The 23,147-nt window shown below is 36.0% G+C and overlaps 1 protein-coding gene across 2 annotated transcripts in view; it reads right to left on the bottom strand.

Annotated features, from left to right (window-relative positions):
- The window catches only part of LOC138694769 (very long chain fatty acid elongase AAEL008004-like), a 173,099-nt gene that overhangs the window by 67,698 nt on the left and 82,254 nt on the right, over window positions 1-23,147 (bottom strand). The window contains exons 1-2 of one of the 2 annotated variants that reach the window (XM_069818801.1): window positions 11,274-11,379; window positions 2,648-2,760 (exon numbers count right to left, since the gene is read on the bottom strand). In XM_069818801.1, the coding sequence (XP_069674902.1) occupies window positions 2,648-2,705 (58 nt within the window). In that variant the 5' untranslated portion in view covers window positions 2,706-2,760; window positions 11,274-11,379. Of the gene's footprint in view, window positions 1-2,647; window positions 2,761-11,273; window positions 11,380-23,147 lie in introns of those variants that run through there. The other variant, XM_069818802.1, reaches the window with a different exon arrangement.

Here is a 23,147-nt window from a genome sequence, read left to right as displayed (position 1 = left end):
GTAGTGAATGTCAAGTCAGCAGTCCGAAGATTGGTTGGAACCTCGTAAGTAACACCAATAAGGCATGACCTCAAATGGTACGTAGTAAAATATGATTTCATGGTTTACACATATCTCTAACAAATAGACACGGTCATTTGTTTTTTAAATCGCACTTTAGTTCATAAGTCAGTCTTGATAATAGAACTGTCCAAAAAATTCAAGTAAATTGGTGTCAGGAACTGTTATTTCACTCATTATTTATTATATCAGCCACAATGCACACTAACACTTCAACTAAACACAACTCACGAAAGGGATAACTCGAAACTATATTATTTTCAATGTAAAAGCTAGCTTCTTGCGAGCCTTGCGACCAGGGTAGTTTAGTTAGAAAGGGATGGAAAATCTGCGGGGTGGTTACAAAGAAGAATGAGTGAAAGAAACCAGTCTGCATGGAAGCTGGTGTGTGCAGGCTTCTTGTTTACTGCTGCATCACGAATCATCTTGACCTGCCGCATCACAATATTTAACGCATAAATACGAGGCGCATCCAGAAAGTAAGTTTTCCTGAAAGTGTGTGTTCTTTTTTTTAAATAGGGAAACTTACTTTCTGGATGCGCCTCGTATAAATTCTATTAAAATTGATAAATAATTTTGTTCATTAATTGCAGGTTTATTATGAAATTATTATTAAATAGGGAAGCTTAGCTTTTTAGCTCACATTGACGCCACGCCACTACTGTTTTTATCTTTAATTTTGTTCATATCAATTTTTAAAAAGTCTTCCTTTTTTCAGCAATGTCCTCTTATTTTAGATTCCATGTCCTTCTATAGAATTTCTTCTCATGGTAACCCTGGTTTGTGAGGAAATGTAAAATACATTAATAGTGCTTTCTATTTTCACGCTTAAAGATAGATACAAATAAACATTCACATTCTATGGCGTGAATCCATTGTCTCTGCCATAAATACAGTTGCTTTCTAGGAAAATAGCTTCTGCAGTACATTATTTTGTCACTTGTATTGCAACTTTCACTAGAGTGTTTATGTGACAAGAAACAAAGACAAGAATTCTTTAACAAAAAATCGGGGTGTGGGTGTGTCGGAGATATGGCCGTGGGCTTTACATAAATACTAACTGGCTTAAATCAACAGATCTAGATGAGATGTTTCGTTTGACACCAAAATCAGCGCGCTAGCACACTGGAGTTGCGAGACATATTTACTGCCCGGAAATGGGCGCCAGTCGCCTCGGGTCCACACCCGCATGCGCAGCGCCAACTCAAGGTCACGTTCGCATCATAGTCGTATACCCGATCGAACGATATCATTAATTTCAATCATGGTATTAGTTGCAAAGTTATGGTGACGGAATGGATCACCTTGCAAACGTTACATCGCCGTTTCCGCCCTGGTATACCACGTGTCGCTCTGGTTTTAAAGACGTAGGCTATTTACGACGAAAGAAACTTTCACAATGACCTTCTATGTATTCCGGAAACAACTGTACACTGACTTACTGAAGAAGGAATGCCGAAAATGACTTTTTAAGCGTCAGGGATGCAAAAAATGTGCTTTTCGCGAAAAAAAAAGATATATATATAATTTTTAGACCATTACAATACTTGCTCTTTCTATAATAAAGAAAAAGACACGAAGCAGATGCTCCGTCGAAAAATATGGAAAAACTAATAAACTGTATATGTACTTTAAAAGATGAAGATAAATAGATCCAAATGGAACCAATCCTTGAGAGATGATGATAATGATGATGATGATAATGATAATGAAGACGACAGTGGTGATGAGAACTGCGAGAGGGAATAAGTCATGACAACTATATTATTTTTTGTGATAATGCGGGCTCGGTTAAAATTTTTGAAATAGGCCTATGGAAATGAAAGGGAAGGGTATGCGTACTAGTAGAATAGGGTTAGGATTAAACATCCGTAAACGACACAGCATCATGCTACTTGAAAGAGTATGATATGTGCATGTGCTGCTTGAAACAACAGTTTGTGTACTAGTGGGTGGGACAGGGTAAAATAGCGATCAGTCATCCATAAGTGACACTGCATCATGCTACTCGTGTTTACACGGCAGTTGGAATAACACATACTCCTAAAAAAAAAAAGAAAAAACTAATCGAGTCACATACCCCTGGTTGAGGGGCAGGAAGGCCTGACGGCCTTATCTCTACCAGGTTAACCCTTAACTTGGCAAAGCTTGATTTCTCACACTAGTTTATTAAACCTTGTCGGACCGTAAAGAAAACAACTATCGCAATGTCCATATTTTTATATATATTATAGTATTGTGAAATTTTAATTTTCCTATCAATTTTTTTTCTATTGTTCTATTAAAATTATAGCATATAGCCTATTAGCCTGTTGTATCCTACAGGATACATCGTCAATTTAAGGGTTAAATAAATACTACTGAACGACGGTCGACTCATAACTGAATTTACATTGTTCTCTGTGTGATAACCATACATCACACTGCCATCTAGTGATGCCACCACATACTATGGATGCCATAAGATAGCCTATATACCTACTTATGATATCTTCTGTTACCATCGGTTGACTTTGAAAAAAAAAATAGGTGCTATGACTTTTGCCTAACCTTTGTATAATGTGGTTCCTAACTTATAAAAACTTACCGCCATTCTTCTCTAGCATCGTGCGGAAGTCGTCAAAAAATTTAATTATTTGTGCCATATCAAGATGTCAGCTCCTTTTGCTGCCTCAGCGTGGTTCCCCAGTCAGCTGCAACCTGCAAAACACAAACAACCATCTTACAATTTGATCACTAAATCAATCCTCTGTTTTATGTTCTTTCTGAAGGAATACATGTTAAGGACTTTATCGAATTTAAAACCGATCTCCCTCGGCCGGGTTTGAAGCAGTGTATCTCGAAGCCAACGGCTAGCATGGTGCCACTAGGCCACCGAGGACGACTGCAACATCGATTTAAACTCTAGTACAAATACAAGATTTATTCAGAAAATAAGTTCAGCTTGGTTGTACATTTTATTAATCAAATAATATTTTTAATATCGATCACAGTTAACCAAACAGAGTGATGACCCTTCTTGCAGGCGACAAAGGTTTACATTCTTCCGAAGCAAAGAGCAATAAATTTGTAACGGATAAAAATAATATTTGGATTTTTTTCATCGAATACACCCATTTCCCCATCCATTATTCCACTCTTTATCCATTAGTAAACATCGTCATCATTGTCATGAAACTGGTGCAACGTAGAACCACGTACTAGATGCATCGAGGCAAATTCTCTACGGCAATGTGACCTCCTGTTTTGGCAGTGATAAAAATTAAAACATTGACACCGGTAAATTAAAAATAATTTTAGTAATGCAAAACTACAGATTGGAACTTTGTGGATATATGGATAGCGTGTTCGTATCCCAACCAAGCGGTGCGTAGTTTGATTCCCAGCGTGGATAATGAAATACATATATTTTCAGTCCGTAGGACTGTGTTTTTGTCCCTTGTCATGTGTTGTACTGTGTTGTCTATGCGGTGGCCTTGCGCCGCCGTGCTGACCACACGAACAGAGAGACCCGTAATGTGCTCCTGGGAAGTGTTGGTCCATAGCTATTATATCCTCCTCTATACCGCATTGATTGTAAGTCGGTAGAAAAGGAGACGGTTAAAGAGAAAACCACATAAGAAAGACTATAAATAGTACATATTAACAGTTACTTCTCCAAACATTCCTCTAGTTCTAATGTTGGACATACATGAACTTCAATTTTTTCTTTTGTATTTTCTGGAAAAAAATCTGAATTGCCTTGACATGTGGGGTTTCTGCAATATTTATGACTAAACTAGACAGCATTTCTGAAGGCGGTCGGCTGTTATATGCGCCGTAGCATTTCTAGTAGGCCTATGTGACGTCACAAGCTTGTACAGTAGAACCAATGCGAATCAGTCTGTAACAAATACTTCCCGAGTTCGTTTGTTCACGTGTGAATGTTTCAATACATTTAATAAGTAAAACTAGCATTTACTGTGCATGTGTAAGATAAGTAATTGGCAGAAGAGACTGTAAAAAGACAAGTATTGCACAGGCAGGCGCAGAAAATAGTGTTTAAGGTATATAATTATTTTAAAAACGTTAACGAGCAGAACGCTGCCGGCCATCATGACGCTGGCTGCAACGTTGCCAACGCGCAAGAAACGACTGCAGAAGCATGTGGTGTGGGATTGAAAACCGTGCAAAGAATATTGTTACGGAATATGTATGATAAGAACTTTCTTGTGTTAAATATTAACGTACCTTGTTAACATGTTTCGACCTATTTTCGGTCATCTTCGGAACTGGTCGAAACATGTTAACAAGGTACAGCTGTCAAAAGAAAAAGTGGCCGCTCTCCTGAAACAAAGTTCCCTTAGGGCATCTTCGCTACAATTCGGAGACAGGCGATGTTACATGTTGTTGGACCACGTTGCTTGATATCTACAGTTATAATTGAAGTATTCTGTGTATTGTTCGATAGCGTAATAGTAGCGTTCCTGCCTCTTATTCGTGAAGTCCTGGGTTCGACTACAACCTCGTGCTTTTTATGTTCTTTTTTTGTTCTGTTTTTGAGAGAGACAAACTATACATAATGGATCCTTTCTCTTTTACGATTATTTTAGTAATTAACATCAGGTTCATTAATATATTATGCCATGACTTTATCATTATGATATTGTGGCTGCAAATGGAAAGAAAAAAGATTTTATTCTCAATAAAAATATCTTTCGTGGCATAAACAAAACAAATTTACTGGCGTCAGCCTTAAAACATTCAAATAATTAAGCGTTAAAAAAACAAAACAAAAAGCCACAATTCAATATTTAGTCTATCTTCCTCTTATCTCGATCATCTTGCAGTCGAGTGGGCATGGAATCGACTAGTCTTTGCAAATAGCGACTGTTCTTAGACACGATATTCCAGGCATTCTGAACATACATACATAAGTGTTCTGCCCATGGGCAGGTCTTTCATTGCAAACCCAGCAATCTCCAATCTTTCCTATTTTCTGCCTTCCTCTTAGTCTCCGCATATGATCCACATATCCTAATGTCGTCTATTATTCTTTTCAACCAGAGACCCAACCAATTCCTTTTTTCTCTTTCTAATCAGTTTCAGTATCATTCTTTCTTCACTCACTTTTTCCAACACAATTTTATTTCTTATTCTGTCTGTCCACTTCACACGCACCGTTCTTCTCCACATCCACATTTCAAATACTTCAATTCGTTTCTCTTCATTTCGTCGTAATATCCATGTTCCTTCCCCATTCAATGCCACACTCCACACAAAGCACTTCGCTAGTCTCTTCCTTAGTTCTTTTTCCAGAGGTTCTTCTATTAAAAGCTTCCTTTGTTCATGTTTGCAGTTTTCTTGGGAAGGATAGGCCTAAATGCGGTAACATCCCGTTGCTTTCAGCACACCACTATCTCTTTCGCATCTTATTAGATTCCAGGGGGCCCAAGCGTGGAGATGAGGAGAGTGGATTTGACTAATTGGGCCCTCCGGACTTCACCGAAAGTCACGGCAGGGGTTAAATATTAGTTCTATCAGGATGTTTGACCCAATCAGAGACCGGGAAATCCCAATTAGCCTTTGCCCCCCGCATCCTGGACTAGCTTCTACGAATCATCAGAAAATCTTAGAGTGTGATTGGGCCAATTTTTCCGAAAATGTTTCCACACTTTTGCCCTCGTAGCTCAGCGGACGAACGTCGGAATTTAGATGTCAATGCCTCGGGTTCAATTCCTCGTTACTCCTTTTCATTTTATTGTGGTTCAAGATAGTATAATGTAATAATACGAAAAGAAAAAACTAAGACCAGTATTATGCAACTGGATTTTTCCAAACCTAATATTAAATTTATGTTATTTATATGACTAAAGAACGATTACAATATAAATAACTTGAATATTATTTATACAGTATCACTAATGAACGATAACAGAATATGAATGATAAATATCGGTTTGTTTAATTAATATAAGATATTATATAATACGTATTTAGTTATCTAAATAAAATAACCTATTTTACAAAGAAGATGGTTATTTGTGTTATAATAATTACTTACATAAAATACAGACTATTTATATTGCGAAAGAACAATAACAATATAAATAACATGAATATTATTTTATAATGCTAATGAAGGAAAACAGAATATAAATGATAACTTTAATATTATTTATATCGTTAAAGAACGATAACAGAATATAAAAAATGTGAATATTATTCATATCGGAATTTCACAGATTTATTACAGATGTATTTAAGAAATTGTAGAAGAATAGTAATTAGTAACAGTGTCCTATTTATTCTACTTGGAGCCAAATTTGTAACTTTTAAAAGTGTGGTTACTATGTTGAAGTGTATGTGTTGTAACGGATGCTTGATTTGTTATGTATGTGAGTCAGTTATGGGATGTTTGATGCCGTCGCAATGTCGTAATTATAGTTTGATTGTGTTTGTGTGACTATTGTGTATTAATTTATGATGTATGGTACGGAAAGCTACATATTTGTGTCATAGAAGTGTTACGTATGTGTGTTGTTAATGTTTTTGTATGCTTCAAATTGATACCTGATATTTGTTTTGCAATCGCAATGCCTAATTTACGGATTGTTTATGTTTTGTTTACATCGCGTAAGCTAATTTAATTTTCTTTTCCATTTCTCTTTATGCTTATCTTTTTTGTGTACAACACTATAGCCCTAACATACATGTGTAAAATAGGGCTAACTCCCATTGGAGATATAATAATAATTATTATTATCATTCATACCGTTATAAAACGATAACAGAATACAAATGATGACTTGAATTTTATTCATATCTCTAAAGAACGATAACAAAATATAAATAACGTGATATCCATAAAGAACGATAACTGGATATAAATGATAATTTGAATATCATTTACATCGCTAAAGAACGATTAAAAAATAAAATGAAAACTTGAAGAAGGCCCGAACCCACAACCTTTCAATCATTAAACAAGCACTCTACCGCTGATCTACGAGGTGTAGATATGGAACACTTTCATAGTTCCGGAAGTGCTAGTACAAGCACATGCATCGTGTAACATCGCCGCGACCCGAAGTGGACTTTGAAAATATTCGCTGTTCACGAGTGCGGCCACTTTTTTTTTTTTGACAACTATACGTCAATATTTAACACAAGAAAGTTCTTATCATACATATTCCGAACTGATACAGTGTTAAAAGTTGTGTAATCAAGATGTATATAGAATATTGTTAGTGAAGGAAAGAGGATTTCTTTGGTGTCATGCTTACAGTAATCAACGACTAAGGTCATTATTGTCTTCTGATAATTCAAATTTTCTCCTGCGCTATTTGTATTACACGTGCGCGTGAAGTACGATGTAGCAATCTTGTACGCTGCCTTGCTCTCTCTATCTGTCTCTCTCGACGCAAACGCTAGCAGACTACCGCCTTCCGAATTGCCGTCGACTCTAGTAACAATAATTTTATTTCTTTAAAACAATTTTTATGTGAAGACGATGGAGGAATTTTTTTTATCTTTTACAAAAACTGTAAATGTATATTTAAACTAAGAAATTGAAAAAAGTAACTACACAAACATACAAGAATGCAAAATTATGAGAATAGTATAGCCTGTCTAATTCTTCAAATTCCTTTAATAATGTAAAAAAATAAAGAAAAGCAAACTGAAAGTTTGTTTGGTTTCTAAAAAAATCTCATGTTTTGAATTTGTGGTGTTCCTGCAATTTCCTACGATTCATTGTAACTTAATGTCGCTGTGAAATGTACACTGAGCACTGGACGTGAGGGATTTCTGCACCACATTAAAGGCCCGTGTATGAATATTACTAACCACATGAAAAACTGAAGTCCACACCTGTGGAGTAACGGCTAGAGCGTCTGGCCGCGAAACTAGGTGGCCCGGGTTCGATTCCCGGTCGGGGCAAGTTACCTGGTTGAGGTTTTTTCCGGGGTTTTCCCTCAACCCAGTATGAGCAAATGCTGGGTAACTTTGGGTGCTGGACCCCGGACTCATTTCACCGGCATTATCACCTTCATATCATTCAGACGCTAAATAACCTGAGATGTTGAGAAAGCGTCGTAAAATAACCTACTGAAAAAAAAAATGAAAAACTGAATTTGAGAAAAAAATGTGACTTGTGAGTTTTCTGCAATTCACGATTCAGTTGTAGGTTTGAGGGCACAACACCAAGTTCCACGGAGAATGGCGACGAAAATGTAGGCTGTTTTTCTTCTCTGAAATCATCCGGGGCAGCTTAAAATGGCGGGAAGGTCGAGGGAACCCGTGAACTACGTCTGAGTAATTTTTCATTGTAGTATACTTGCTATTCATTTAGTCGTTCCATCAAAGTCGTTCATTTTAAAGGTCAATGAGACATTAGACAAACATTAGATAAAAGCGGTGGGTAACAAAGCATGATCAATATTGAGTTGGGAGTTACTGTATGTGCGATAGATACTGAATACAAACCACCCGACAAGGCAGTTCTGATGCTGCACTAGCGCTGTCTGTACTGTGTAGACATAACTCTTAACAGAGAGAAAGGCAGGGAAAAGGCGGTATGTATAAAATTGAAAATAGATAATAATGGTGACAGTGATGATGGAGTGAAGGGGTTTGGCAACGACATGACTGAACTTCAACAAAATATAAACTGTACACAATTACTTAAAATAAAGGCGCATTTCTGATCGATGTCTTTCCATGCGAGAGACTCCAGTTCGAATCTCGAAGAAAAGAAAGAGTTATAGGTGAGCAACACAGCAGCAACAGTAGTAACAGTAATAGTTTCTTTTTAGTGGTTATTTAACGACGTTGTATTAACTACTAGATTGTTTAGCATCAATGGAATTGGTGATAGCGAGATAGTATTTGGCGAGATGTGGTTGACGATTCGCCCTAGATCAGGCCTGGAGAATTTATGCCTTAGCTTGAGCGATCTTCTTCAGATAGCGGTCTCCTTCTACTCCCGCAATTGTGTTCATCGTGGACATAAAAATCGACCAGTGGCGTGCACTGTGTAAGCTATATTTACAATTGTTGTAAACAGAAAATTAAATGTAGTATTTATGTACATATGTAAGCGAAGCACGTCTTGCACTAATTGTGAATGGCACGTCACTGAACCTCTGCGTTGTTTATCATTCCTATCCAGCTGATTTCTCTGTCAGCGCGAGCGCGCTCACTAACCCTGCCCTAGTTTATCCTACGTTCGCCTTACGGTTGGAAAAACCTTGGAAAACCCAACCAGGTAATAATCCCAACCATGTCTTATCACTCTGTGTAAGAGAGTTGGATCGTGGTCCACCCTGTAAATCAGGTCTTCACCAACCAGTTGCCGCTCTTCCCGCTGGTCATCTGTTAGGCTTCTTGGAACAACGTGCTAACACACACGTTGCATTTTCAAGTCATTGTGGAGAATGGACTGCACAGAACCATACGAAGTGCCTAAGAAAGTAGCCACATAAACTATTGACTATCTGCAGTCTTGTCTGATTTTTGTGCAACTCGAGCTATCATTTCCTCCGTTCTTGCCGATCTGGGTCTTCCTGAACGTGGTTCATCATCCGTTGATGTGAAGCGCTTGTGCCACTCATACACTCGAGTCCGAGACATTGCTTCTTCTCTATGCGCTTGGCGCATGAGTGCTAAAGTCTCAGTAATTGTTTTACCGATTTGACACAAAATTTAATGTTCCCTCTCTGCTCTTTCAAGCTCATTTTACCACATACACATACACGTCTTCACTAAACGAAGCTGAGAGCTGCACTATATTACACGTCTTCACTACACGAAGCTGAGAGCTGCACTGCATTTCGATTGGTTTCCGGCTACGTTAGTCTTCCCCATTCTCATGCGCAGCCGCACTGAGTCTATACGCCTGAAGAGTAGGTCACATACCACACGGATAAGGCAGAGAAGTTGCCTATAGAGCATGGCCTTGCCACCCGAAGTTCCGTTACTTTCTGACTACTAGTATATACACATTACACATATATACATATATCTGACACATATCCATGTACGCACATGTGTATTATTTTGCACTGATAGTCTTTCACTACTTTCATTTCACTCTAATCTCACTCACTGCACTGGCACTATGACATGTTTCACTGACACTACAAACTTTTCACTGAACAAAACTTTTAACTACCACTATAAACTACAACTTCATTGATACAACATTTCACATAACAAATCAATAATTACACTCTTATTATTACGTAGAATCATACTTATAAACTAGTATATTCATCTAAAATTGCTAGTCTAAGACCCACTTACAAGCTACCTATTGTTTTTTAAAACTAACTTACAATTAAAACCAAAGAAAGTTTCAGGCTAAGCAAAATACATGCCACTTTAATTGAACGGAGTTACGCAATAATAGACCAACCGACAATTTGAAAAAAAAAAAAAAAGAAGAAGATATATCTGAAGTTTACTGCTATTTATAAGCAAAAATTCGTTTATTACATAAAATTTATTTATTTATTTTGCTTTAAAATAATAATTCAACTACTGGTCCTTATTAATAATCGGTTAGCCTTTTTTGGTATTATTTGTGCTATGTTTTTGTAATAGTATGAATGTTATAATTCTTCTTGCATAAAATGATTTATAAAAAAACATTTATTTCAATGGCCAATATTTCGAAACAGGTTTTTGGCGCTTGGTCTCTTATTGAGTAACTCAGTCCAATTAATGTAATGTAACATATCTTTTGTAACATGTACAATTTATAAACACTTTTTAAAGTTATTATTGAATGTCCTTAAAGAAGGACAGTTCCCAAAGACCGTTACAGATAGTTCATTACAATCGTTTATAGTTCGATTTAAGAAAGAGAATTTACCTACGCCCGTTCTTTGCTTCTTGCATACATTTTCACCAAACTTTTGAAATACACTATGAAAATAAAATTGGCATTATTCGAATATTCTTTATTCGAAAAATGAAGACATATGAGTAGGCCTACTTCTTTAATATGACATATCAATAAAAACAAGCATTTTCATGCAAACCCTCGGTCTATTTATGATTGACACTCTGATGTTAACAGTAAAATTGCGTCGAGTATGAATATGGGACTCTCCATATAGAAACATAATATTTTTACAGGAACAATTCTGTGACTGCCTTCCGCTTAAAATAGCTATGAAACTAAATTTCTCGACACAAAATGTGTCTTCAATTGGCTCTAAGGATCTTACCTGGCTTGTGTTTCCGTCTGGGATTATTTCTGTCTGCTTCCAACACTAGGAGGCAGCTTCTGACTTTCAGTTCCTCAGCTCATTCAGTGCATTGTTTAAATATAAACTGCTTGGGAAATTCGAACTACATACTCGTATTGTACACAGCTCGCTACCCGCTGCTTACCTCGCATGACAAAGCGACTATGAAGGGCACTGATACCACATATATTAACATATTAACAGCAATAAGTGGAATAATTAATTTCATGAAAACGCGGAAATGATGCGGTGCGCATTCAGTGTTTTACTTCATGTTATTATGTCTTATGGTCTGCAATACTGCGTAACTAGGCTTTCAACTGAACAGGAGGAAATTCAACAGCGATGAAATGTTACAGTTACATTAATTGTACTTGCATAAATATAGCCTAGTGAATGTTTTAATAACCGAGCGGGCTAGCGGAGTGGTAGAGGGCTGGCCTTGCATTCGGGAGTCCGGGGTTCGATCCCAGGGGCCGGCAATCCTAACTGAGGTTTTTAATGGTTTCCTCAGTTATTTCCAGGCAAATTGCGGGATTGTACCTCTTGAAAGTCCGGCCATGGACGGCGATCCTTCCCTTAATCCTTTCATATGTGTGAGTGAATGCTGTGTAATGTGTTAAATGTTTGTGTTGTATCGGAGGTGGCCCTGGCACTGAGCTGATCCCTCGTCCGGGGAGGCCCTCCATGTTCTTGTGTGGTCAAAAAAGTATATATGTGATCCATAGCTTAATTCCTCTCCCGACAGGTCGCGGCCCTGTAAGGCCCGGGTGGCGTGGGTCGTGTAAATGCACCTACAAGGGAGAGGTTAAACTAAGGGAAAGAAGAAGAAGAAAAATATTTTAATAAATTTATTACTACATATTCTTATTATTTCAGTATTAGATTTGAACGAATATCCTTTCTCTATACGCATGAAATTAAGGGGACACTATGGCGAAATAATGGCGAAAAATTGAGAAAATTGCGATTCTCTATTTATACCGAGCTCAAAAAGCTAATAAATAGGGCTACATTATTTATATTTCCATTACTATTTTCAACTTTTGAGCCAATATGAATTAAAAATAACCTAGATGTTGATAAAGCGTCGTAAAATAACCTACTAAAAATGAATTAAAAATGTTAAAACTTTGTCGCAAGGAGCCTTTTTAGTGACGTAAATATGATATATTAAAAAAATATATATAATTTAAAAACTATTAGCTCTAATGACACCGAATTTTGTAAAGATGATAGTATGTTTATGTAGTTTAAAATTGATACAATTTGGATGACAATTATAGAATTTTTAAAAATCATACGTGTCCCCTTAAATGAAAATATAAACGAATCACTTATTTTTTTTTATCTTTTTACCTATTTCAATAAATAGTCTTTTCTTTAACCAGCCCAAGGAGATAAATTCTGGAGTTGGTTATTTAACTATTATATCACCAAACTGCAAGAGAGATTCAAACAGAGAACTAACAAATCTATCTGGAATAAAATTACTTAAGGGTGCATAAAATTATACAAGGTTATTTAAAGCGTGCATAAAAATTGGATAAACTTCGAGGGATAATAGATGATGTCAAGCCAAGTAATTTTTAACAATAAACCAACGATCACTACTAGAAGCGTCGAATTCCAAGGTATGTTCCAGTAAATAGGCAATCCACTGCATGTACCCAAATGCGCACTGTTGTATGCGAAACTCAGGAGAAGCTGGTGCAAAGAGCGTAGTTCGCGCAGACCCCGTTAGAAAAATGCCACGGATGTTCGAGCAAGTCCGCCAGCTCATGCTGCACCAGTGTGCAAGGAATTCATCCAGGCTGCTGGATTCCAGTTTAAATAAGTTCTTTAAATTTTATAATGTCTTGTAGACGACATTATATTACATCTGTTCCATTTACTCATTTCAAAATTACATTGTTTTCATTTTGCTATTAAAGCTTTATAGTAAGATTCTTAAGTCCTCCATTCTGCGTTTAGTTCCTTATAAACAAGACCACCAAAATTCGTATTATCCCTGATCATATATATCAGATTGGCCATTCTCATGTTATGAAATTGTATGTATTTATTCACACTGCAGTGGGTATATACCCGGTGGCAGTGGTAACTAATTACACTCAATAATGACAATAATAAACTTAATAATTAAAATACAATTAATAATAATACTAATAATTAATACTAACAATAATTAATAATAATAACAACAACAACAACAACAGAGAATATACTAAATTAAATGAAACGATCACTTAAAATAACATTTGAAATAAATCTAATTTGTATCTTAAAATTAAGATCGAACTAAAACCCACGAGTATATGTTCATATCTGCACAAGTACCTTTCAAATTACACTCATTTCGCTATCAACTCACTCACTGCAATGCAACTACGACACATTTCACTGATTCTATCCTGATTTCACTAACACTTCAAAAACATTTCACTGTTCAAATACTATGCACTGCCACTATAAACTATAAAGCTTCACTGACAGGAACACGTTTCATTTACACAACACACTTCACTGACACGACATACTTCTTCACTGATACAACACACTTCACTGACACAACATAATTCTTCACTGATACAACACTTCAATAACAACATATCATTTACACCCTTTAAATATTGTGTATAATTACCGTCTATTAGTAAGGTCCTTAAGCCTATTTTTAAATACATTTTTGGTTGTTGGTAAAGCCTTTAGTAAGTCTGCAGGTAAAGCATTCCAGTCCCTGATAGTACGATTGAGAAAAGAAAACTTTCCAGTGTCCGTCCTCTGCCTTCTTTCCCTCAATTTATATGAGTGGTCGTTCCTTGAAGAGTAATTTGGGGGCTGCAACCTATTTTTCATTTCTCTCCAGGCAGGCTCACCTCTGTATGTTTTGAACAGTGCGCATAATCGAATTCGCGTTCTCCTGTCCGTGAGTGTGTCCCATTTTAATGGTGTGTCCCATTTTAATGGCAACATATAAAAGAAAACAACCACTAGGATTCCACTGTCGAAAATGACATTTTTGGTAACGACCGCTATAATCTTTTCGCTGTAACAAAATCCTAATGTAAACAATAGCACGTGACTGAAGTGTGGCTTCATTGGCCGCAGCTTGGCGCCATAGATTCTCCCGCCCACTGTTGTACATTCTGTTTCATGTTAAACATTTCCTGTTATTCGTCAAGTAGATCTAACCTCACTACTATACACTACTTTGCTCAGGAAACTTTCACTTTATAATTACTGTAATTAAATTATTTTAAACTTACGTGTAAAGTCAATAGCTGCCGGACAAAGGAGTTATTCCTTCCAAAATGCAGAAGCCATATTACAATACCACGTGCTTAGTGAACAACTACGAGCTCAAGTGACGCCAGCTTGTTACAAGAACAGACTACCTCGGTATTACTCTTGATATTCATCCGCGTTCATAGTAAATAACAAAATATAAAAATAGTATTTCTTTTACATAGCGTTTTAAATATTAAGTGAAGTTATATGTTTCATCGTACTTAACAACTAGAATTCAATTTTTATTTTAAAATAATACAAGCTTATGGTTTCCAAATACGGAACTATATTTTCCTGCGTCGTGTGAGTATTTCGACTGGAAGCCAATCACGTGTATGACAGCAACGTGCTTGTGTTTACATTGGGATTTTTCTTACAGCGAAAACAGTACAGATAGAAGTACAGCTGCAAGCTATTACTCTATGAAATTCAGTCACGGTTGTAACGTGACTTATTTTGCAGTCGATAGATGGCAGCATAGTGGAATTGACAAAAGTTGTCTTGAAAGTATATTAAGCTGATCAATCTTACCTTCAATCTATTACTTCAGATTTTACGTGCCGAGAAATATAGGTCACTCTATCAAGGATTTCCGCACCCTCTAACGATAGAGACTTTTATTTTCGGACATTGTTTTATTATTGTTACAGAATTACTTCCTTCGATTTCATTTATTATTTCATGAAGTTTTTCAGTCGATTATTTCTGGGCTCCATATTGATATTTTTATCTATCACAGTTTACTTACCCTGTAAATTAGTTCTTCTGAACGTCCGTTAGACGGGAAATGAGCTTGCGCTCAAGGTTCTGGGATTAACACTGTAACACTGAATTCGGTTGCACGCCTAATTCCATGTTACTTCGTACTAATGACATTTCCGTTTCACTTGCGACACAAGTGGACTCATTAGGATGCAATAGGTATTAGTATCTCGTTTATTTTTGTAGATTTAAAAGTCTGGTCGTAAATATCTGAAACTAAATGACTGTAAAGCTAACAAGTTGTCTGTGAAAAGGTTACGAAATCGAAATACTTCTCCCTGAACGGAACTAGATAATATACAGTAATTATACATCTATTTTTCTTTGCCAACATAAAATATATAAACAAATTGTCGAAGATTATGTAAGACTGTACCATTCAAGGTGCCCAAATAAGGCTTACTCAAAGTTAACTTCATTTTGTAAATGCATTGGTAAACAACAAACTTCATCGACTCTACAGCACTTAAATAATTTCCAATCAATTTTGACAACATCTCTTAAATAATACATACACATATGTATATAGGGACACACATACACACACTTGTATTTTAAGGAAGTGTTCTCACTTTACGTCCATGATACGTTCTCTTGTAAACATTTACACGTATTTTGCTTCATGCATTTGTAGGAAGGCCATATTTGCATTTCCTTTAGTATCTTGTCACAATATTTGAATACTTAATGCCATTACAAAGAAACTGGTAACCGCGTCTGCGAATCAGTGGTGGCAAGCTAGTCTTCCAGCCAGGCTGCCCGGATTCGATCCACGGTTTGGTGATAGGTTCTTGGGACTCCGGGTCCAGTCATCGAAGGTCTTATTCGGGAAGGAACCTTGCTCAGAAAGGGCTCAGGCAGAATGGCCCTCCTGTCAACATCGGATGTACAAATGCCACCAAGTGTTCACTGTTGAGCTTGGAAAAATCATCGCATACAAGGCGAACAACGGTTTCGGTATGCCTAAGTGCATGACCCAGTCAAGCAGTACGACCCTCATTAAACATAGCCAAGCCATGCCAAAAACCAACTGCTATTCCTGGTGATCCGAGTGACTGTTGTGCTCAGAGGGGTTTCACTCTTTACTTCACGTCCAAGATAGTTCTCTTGTAGAGCCCATTCGTTATCTCGTGAAACCTATTTGCGCGTGAAGGGAAGAGGAAAGCCTTGGAAGATTCCCTTCCTTGCTATGCTGCCACTTGCAGCTAGCTAGCTTAAGCCCGGTTCAGACAGTGTTTGTTTCCGTGATGGATTCTAAGGTGGCTGCGCTGATGGCTACCCTGCGTGCTCACTTGCTGGAAGTAATGCGCTCTGGTGGCTGCTTTGGTGGCTAGCTTGCTGGATTTCGAGTGTAGGTTCCTTGTTATTTTTCGTGTTGGTTTGCAGGCTGGAACCAAAGATGATGATATAGTATCACCATTGAAACCATGTCGCCATGTTCATTGTTTTCTAACTAAATCTGTTTTTTTCTATATTCTCTAGTTTCTAAGAAACAACAATTAAATATCGGACTTTTGCTGTTTTGCACTTACGGCTTAATTACCTTATTATGACATTTACTATTGTTAATGTAGGACTTTAGTTGTTTTCCACTCACGGTTTAGTTTCTTTTTGACCATGAGTGTTGGCAACAAATGAAACAGCAGATGATTTTCCAATTTGAACTGTGAAAAGAGCGAGCTCCGCGAGAACAACAATCACCGCAGTCAACACGGCATCCAGCTTGCTAGCCAGCTTGGAAACAAGCACCGTCTGAACCGGGCTTTACTTACCCCTACCGTAAGATTCTTGCTATGATCTACGACGCACGCATTCATTTGGTTTCACGAGATAACGAATGACCTATAATAGTACATTATGCAACGATCCTATAATGGTAGTAATTAAGAGGCGAGTATGTCTATGAAACGAGCGCAAGCGAGTTTCATATTTTTCATACGAGCGTCTTAATTACCATTATAGGCAAGTTTCATACGACTTTTTATGCTCTACCATATTTCTAACTTGAAATTATTCATAAGTATTCATATTATTCTTATCTGACTGGGGAGCGGAAGTGACCTTGTGCAATCTCGTAAATTGTGAGATGTGCGCAGACGCGAAAGTATTGATTTTTTCCGAGGAACAAATGTCATTGACCTTGATATAATCTAGAGAGTAAAATGAACATTAATCTTGATATAACCTGGAAATTGATTTAGACATTGAAAAACGAGATGACAAATTGAATTTATTTGAATATTATTTACAATTAACGCTAATTATTATAGTAACAGAACATAACCTTCTGCGACAGTATTGGATTTCCAGCCTCCCGTGACGTTTCGCTAGTTGTCTTTCGATTGCATATCCGAGAATAATCGATACTTGCGCTTTCATATTGCTACAATGGTGCTTTCTGATTGGTTGAAAACCTGAACTTTAATGAATAGGTGTACTTTAATGAGGTCCGTTAAAGGGCTACTACCAAGTGTATAATTACTACATTTCGGCATGGTCGAGCATAAACATTTATACGCATTTTGTTTCATGTGTGTGTGTTTGCTTCATGAACGAAGTGTGTTAGCTACTGTATGTTTCTATGGGAAAGATGTGAAGGAACTAGTTACAAGCAGAGCTAGGAAGTTGGTACCAAAACTCTTAAGTTGTGTGAGCTTGGACTATACTTCTACCGAAAGTAAAGTATTGATGCAAGTCTCAATGTCAGTGAACCAGAACAACAAACACGTACAACCAGGTGATAACCAAATGTGTGCTCCAATCGTCCACGGCCTTAGAAAAAGAAACATAATAAGCGAATAATAAAAAAAATAATAATTTGTAATAGTAAACTTCGTAACTCCCAATCTAAAATAATTTACCCATACATATAAAAATAACATACAAAGTACACAATTATGATTCTAGTCTCATTATAATAAATAACAATGAACAAATGCAGGGTTATCTAGAGTAGATGGAATTGAAGAGAGCGAGATGATATTTGGCGAGAGAAGTAGGATGCTTCGATCTGGAGTTGCTTTACAGTTACTTTAAGGTTCAGGAAAACTTGACCTAATTTATACGAAAGAAAAAGTCGAGATACTTGTCTGTTTCCACTGCAATTTTACTGGCTTATGCATTTCATACAGCAAGAAGCAATAGAATCCGGTCTCAGATAGAGTAATTAACGTGTGAGGATGAGAAGCCAGAGTGGGGAGAAGGCTCGGATTCGCAGAGCTTCACTGGACTGAGTAATTACGCATCTGACCACATTTTTTGTAATCACCGACATCACATCTCTGTCTCGGTGGTCAACGATCTCGCCATTGTGGGTTCCACACAGGTTATTTTGTAAGAAGCATACATATCCTACATTGCAGGTGATAGAAACTCAGTTTCAGATAAAAATAAATCTCTGTGTTAGAGTAAAACTGTAGTCATATTCCTGTAGTCAAAAATAACACAGTGTCTGCTTTATTTTCTTACGTCTAAGCGGCACTTATTCCAGCAGTTGTATTACAGAGTTCCACTTACATTGTCTGTTGACTGAGATAAAGTTGAGTTAACAATAAGGTAACACAGGACAAATAAGATACAACTGGACTCATCCAGTCCTTTGGACACTAAGTTTCTTGCTGGAGTTAGCAGCTAGAATGAGCAAGAAATTTCTTTTGTGGTGATCATCTGTTATATGTAGTGCATTTTAATCTTTATTATAATTTTATTAGTCATCTAGATATTATTGTCTAGTATATGTAGTACATTTTAATCGTTATGATTAGTAATTTTGTATATTACTGACTATAAGTAGTACGTTTTAATCATTATTAGTCATTTTGTATATTACTGTCTATATGTAGTACATTTTAATCGTTATTATTAGTAATTTTGCATATTACTGTCTATAAGTAGTACGTTTTAATCGTTATTATTAGTCCATAAGTAGTACATTTTAATCATTATTAGTCATTTTGTATATTACTGTCTACATTTTAATTGATATTATTAGTAATTTTGTATATTAATGTATATAGTTAGTACGTTTTAATCGTTATTATTAGTCATTTTGTATATTATTGTCTATACATAGTACATTTTAATTTTTATTAAAGGTCATTTTGTATATTACTGTCTATAAGTAGTACGTTTTAATCGTTATTATTAGTCTATAAGTAGTACGTTTTTTAATCGTTATTATTAGTCTATAAGTAGTACATTTTAATCATTATTAGTCATTTTGTATATTAATGTCTACATTTTAATTTATATTATTAGTCATTTTGTATATTAATGTATATAGTTAGTACGTTTTAATCGTTATTATTAGTAATTTTGTATATTATTGTCTATACATAGTACATTTTAATTGCTATTAATAGTCATTTTGTATGTTACTGTCTATACGTAGTACATTTTAATCGTTATTATTGGTCATTTTGTATTACTGTCTATACGTAGTACATTTTAATCGTTATTAGTTATTTTCTATATTACTGTCTATACGCAGTAAATTTTAATCGTTATTATTGGTCATTTTGTATTACTGTCTATACGTAGTACATTTTAATCGTTATTAGTTATTTTGTATATTACTGTCAATACGTAGTACATTTTAATCGTTATTATTAGTCATTTTGTTTATTACTGTCCATATGTAGTGCATTTTAATCATTATTAGTCATTTTGTATATTACTGTCAATACTTAGTACCTTAATGTTATTCAATTGAGTGCCATGTTGCAAGAGAAATGGCGACGCATTCCAGTGGATATCCTACACAAACTAGTGGAGAGTATGCCTGACAGGGTGGCTGCTGTTATAGCAACAAGAAGTGGTACCACGAGGTTCTAAAGGGGTAAAAACAGTGCCCAATTAATTTTTAGTAGATAGTGTATTATAATTCTGTCACTGCTTTACAAATAAAGTCCGCTGAATTATTTAGGAGAGGCGTCTCCTCCAGCGAAGACGAAAACGTGTATCCCCGCGAAAATTTTGAAGTAGAAGTTATCGTAACGGTATTTTTCTTTGATATTTAATTTGATATTCGATAAAACAGCAAAGTGCACCTGTCAACGACCACCTTCTGAACCACTTTCACCTTCACCGAGCGCGTGACTGTAGAGTCACAGTCACAAGTGCCTTGTCACACCTCTTCTGATGAACCTTGATGCCGGAGACTACTGCCGTCTCAGGGTTAGGGAAATAAATGAGGGTCTTGCGTAAAGTTAAAATAAAACATTATCGAAAAGACCAAGGCTGTCTTAATAGATTCGTGTAAACATTACGCGACTTCCGTGTCATGTACTAGGTTATCAATTTATTGTTTCTCTTCAGGTTTGTGTTAGACTTTGGACTGTAAACAGACACATTTACAACTAAATATACATAATGCGATACTAATTCTAATATCAAATATGTCATTTGAATTAGGAGCAAGAAGCAGTGTAAATATGTCAGTTTACCAAGAAATTGCATAATTGAAGACCTCCCCGGAATACGGATGTAACCAACAAAACTGTAATTCATGTTTCAGGAGAAAGGAAAGTAATTTGAAGGTCATATTTCATTAGGCCTACATTTACTAGCACAACCATTTGATTAATAGAGGACACAAGTCTAGGCTATTCAGTCATTGAAGGCAATAATTTATTGTTATAAATAAATGCTTCAAAATTACTTTTTCCACCTAAATCAATAATTTGATATTAGCCTACATCCTTTCTCCGGGAAGCTGTTCAATTATTATGGACCCTATTTTACGGTGAATAAAAATCTTAAATTCCGTTATTAGCAAAGAACACCAACAAGATCAAGAAATGTGCACGAAGTATATTAACTTATTTCACATAAAATACTTATGTATTAGGAGTATCTTTGGGTATGAAAACAAACTCATATGTATATTGATTAGCGTAGGCTTCCGCGGCCGGTGTACATGAACTGTGGAGAAACTTTCGGACTTATACCGCGTTGTCTTGGTGCTAGTGGCTGACGTTTCGACCACTGTGTTGTGGCCTAGATCATATATGTAACAGATAGGTCGTCGCTATGTTAAAATCGTTTGCACTTTGAAGAGAACAACACCAGGATCGCCACCCGTCCGCCGTAAACGAACACGAGATGGCAGTACAGTCGCTAATGCAATTCAAATGGGAATTATGACGTTACTCCTTATGTAACAACTAGATGGCAGTGTAGTAAACCTGACAAAAGTTGTTAACGTCAAAACCTATAAGGCCGACCTATCTGGGGTACATATGATCTAGGATTGTGGTCATCTTCAGAGCAGTGAATGAAGATGATCACAACACAGCGGTTGAAACGTCAGCCACTATACCAAGACAACGCGGTATAAGCCCGGAAGTTTCTCCACAGATCATATGTGTATTAATCATTTGAAGAGTACAGTAGAAAAAAAAAATCAAAGTCACAATTTTCATAAGGGTGATGTCATTTAATTCAGTATAGGCTATTACTGAAAAATTTATATTTTTCTTATCAAAACTGGTGAAGAAGAATTTATCACCACGAATTCAGTCATCCTTTTCTACTTTTCATTAGGAACAGTGTTACATTTTGCAGCAATATAGGCCTACTGAATTAGATGATGACATTACCTTTAAGAGAATTGTGAATTTTATTGTTTTTCCTCTGTAATTTTTTTATTTTTTAATCGCAAAAGAAACGTTCACTTATATCCTCAATGATAAAATCAAATATAAAAATATTAAATAACAAAATTCATATTTTTCTTTATTACACACTTTTAGCACATGTATATCACTAATGGTTTGTTAAAATTGTTAAATTATTCGATATTAACACAGTGAAATTAAGAAGTTGTTAATTTAACAGATCAATAGTAAACTCCAAATCCCTAATGATAAAAAACAAGAATAAAATATAAAACAGTAACACAAGCCTGTCAGTTTTTGTGTCTTTTATTCCATTCACATATTTTTTTCTTTTTCTTTCTTCGTTTCACTTTGATTCTGTGCATTTCCTTTCATATTTAACTGTTTTTCGTCTTCCTTTAATTTATGTTTCCATGTGTTATTTTCTGCCATTCATTTTTCTTTGCTTTTCTTCCTTCCTTCTATAATTAATGCTTTGTTTTTGTCCTTTCTTTCATTTTGATTTTTCCGTTCTTAGGTTATCCTTCACCTTTTTGTTTTTCCTTTGATATTTGCTTTATGTTTTCACTATCATGTTTATTGGCTTGCTTTTGTTTCTTCCTTTCATATTTCTTCATTTCTCCTTTTTGCATTACTGTTTGACTCTTTATTTTTCGTTCTTCCTTGTATCTCTATTTTAACCAAAAATGTAGTTGTATTTATTGCATTAAAAAATAGTCTTAAGGACTTTACTAATAGACGGTAGTATATTATGCACATGATTTAAAGGGTATAATTTATGTTTTGTTATTTGAAATGTTGTATCAGTGAAGAAGTGTGTTACGTCAGTGAAGTGTGTTATGTCAGTGAAGTATAGTTTATAGTGGTAGTGCAAAGTATTTGAACAGTGAAATGTTTTTGAAGTGTAGTGAAATCACACAACACAGAACTGCACGCATTGTATTCTTCACCTGACATAATTAGGAACATTAAATCCAGACGTTTGAGATGGGCAGAGCATGTAGCACGTATGGGCGAATCCAGAAATGCATATAGAGTGTTAGTTGGGAGGCCGGAGGGAAAAATACCTCTAGGGAGGCCGAGACGTAGATGGGAAGATAATATAAAAATGGATTTGAGGGAGGTGGGATATGATGATAGAGAATGGATTAATCTTGCTCAGGATAGGGACCGATGGCGGGCT

The sequence above is a fragment of the Periplaneta americana genome, chromosome 2, assembly GCF_040183065.1.
Source record: "Periplaneta americana isolate PAMFEO1 chromosome 2, P.americana_PAMFEO1_priV1, whole genome shotgun sequence".
NCBI classification, from domain to species: Eukaryota; Metazoa; Arthropoda; class Insecta; order Blattodea; family Blattidae; genus Periplaneta; species Periplaneta americana.
Note: the sequence above shows the minus strand (reverse complement) of the source record. Positions and strands in the feature narration are given on the sequence as shown.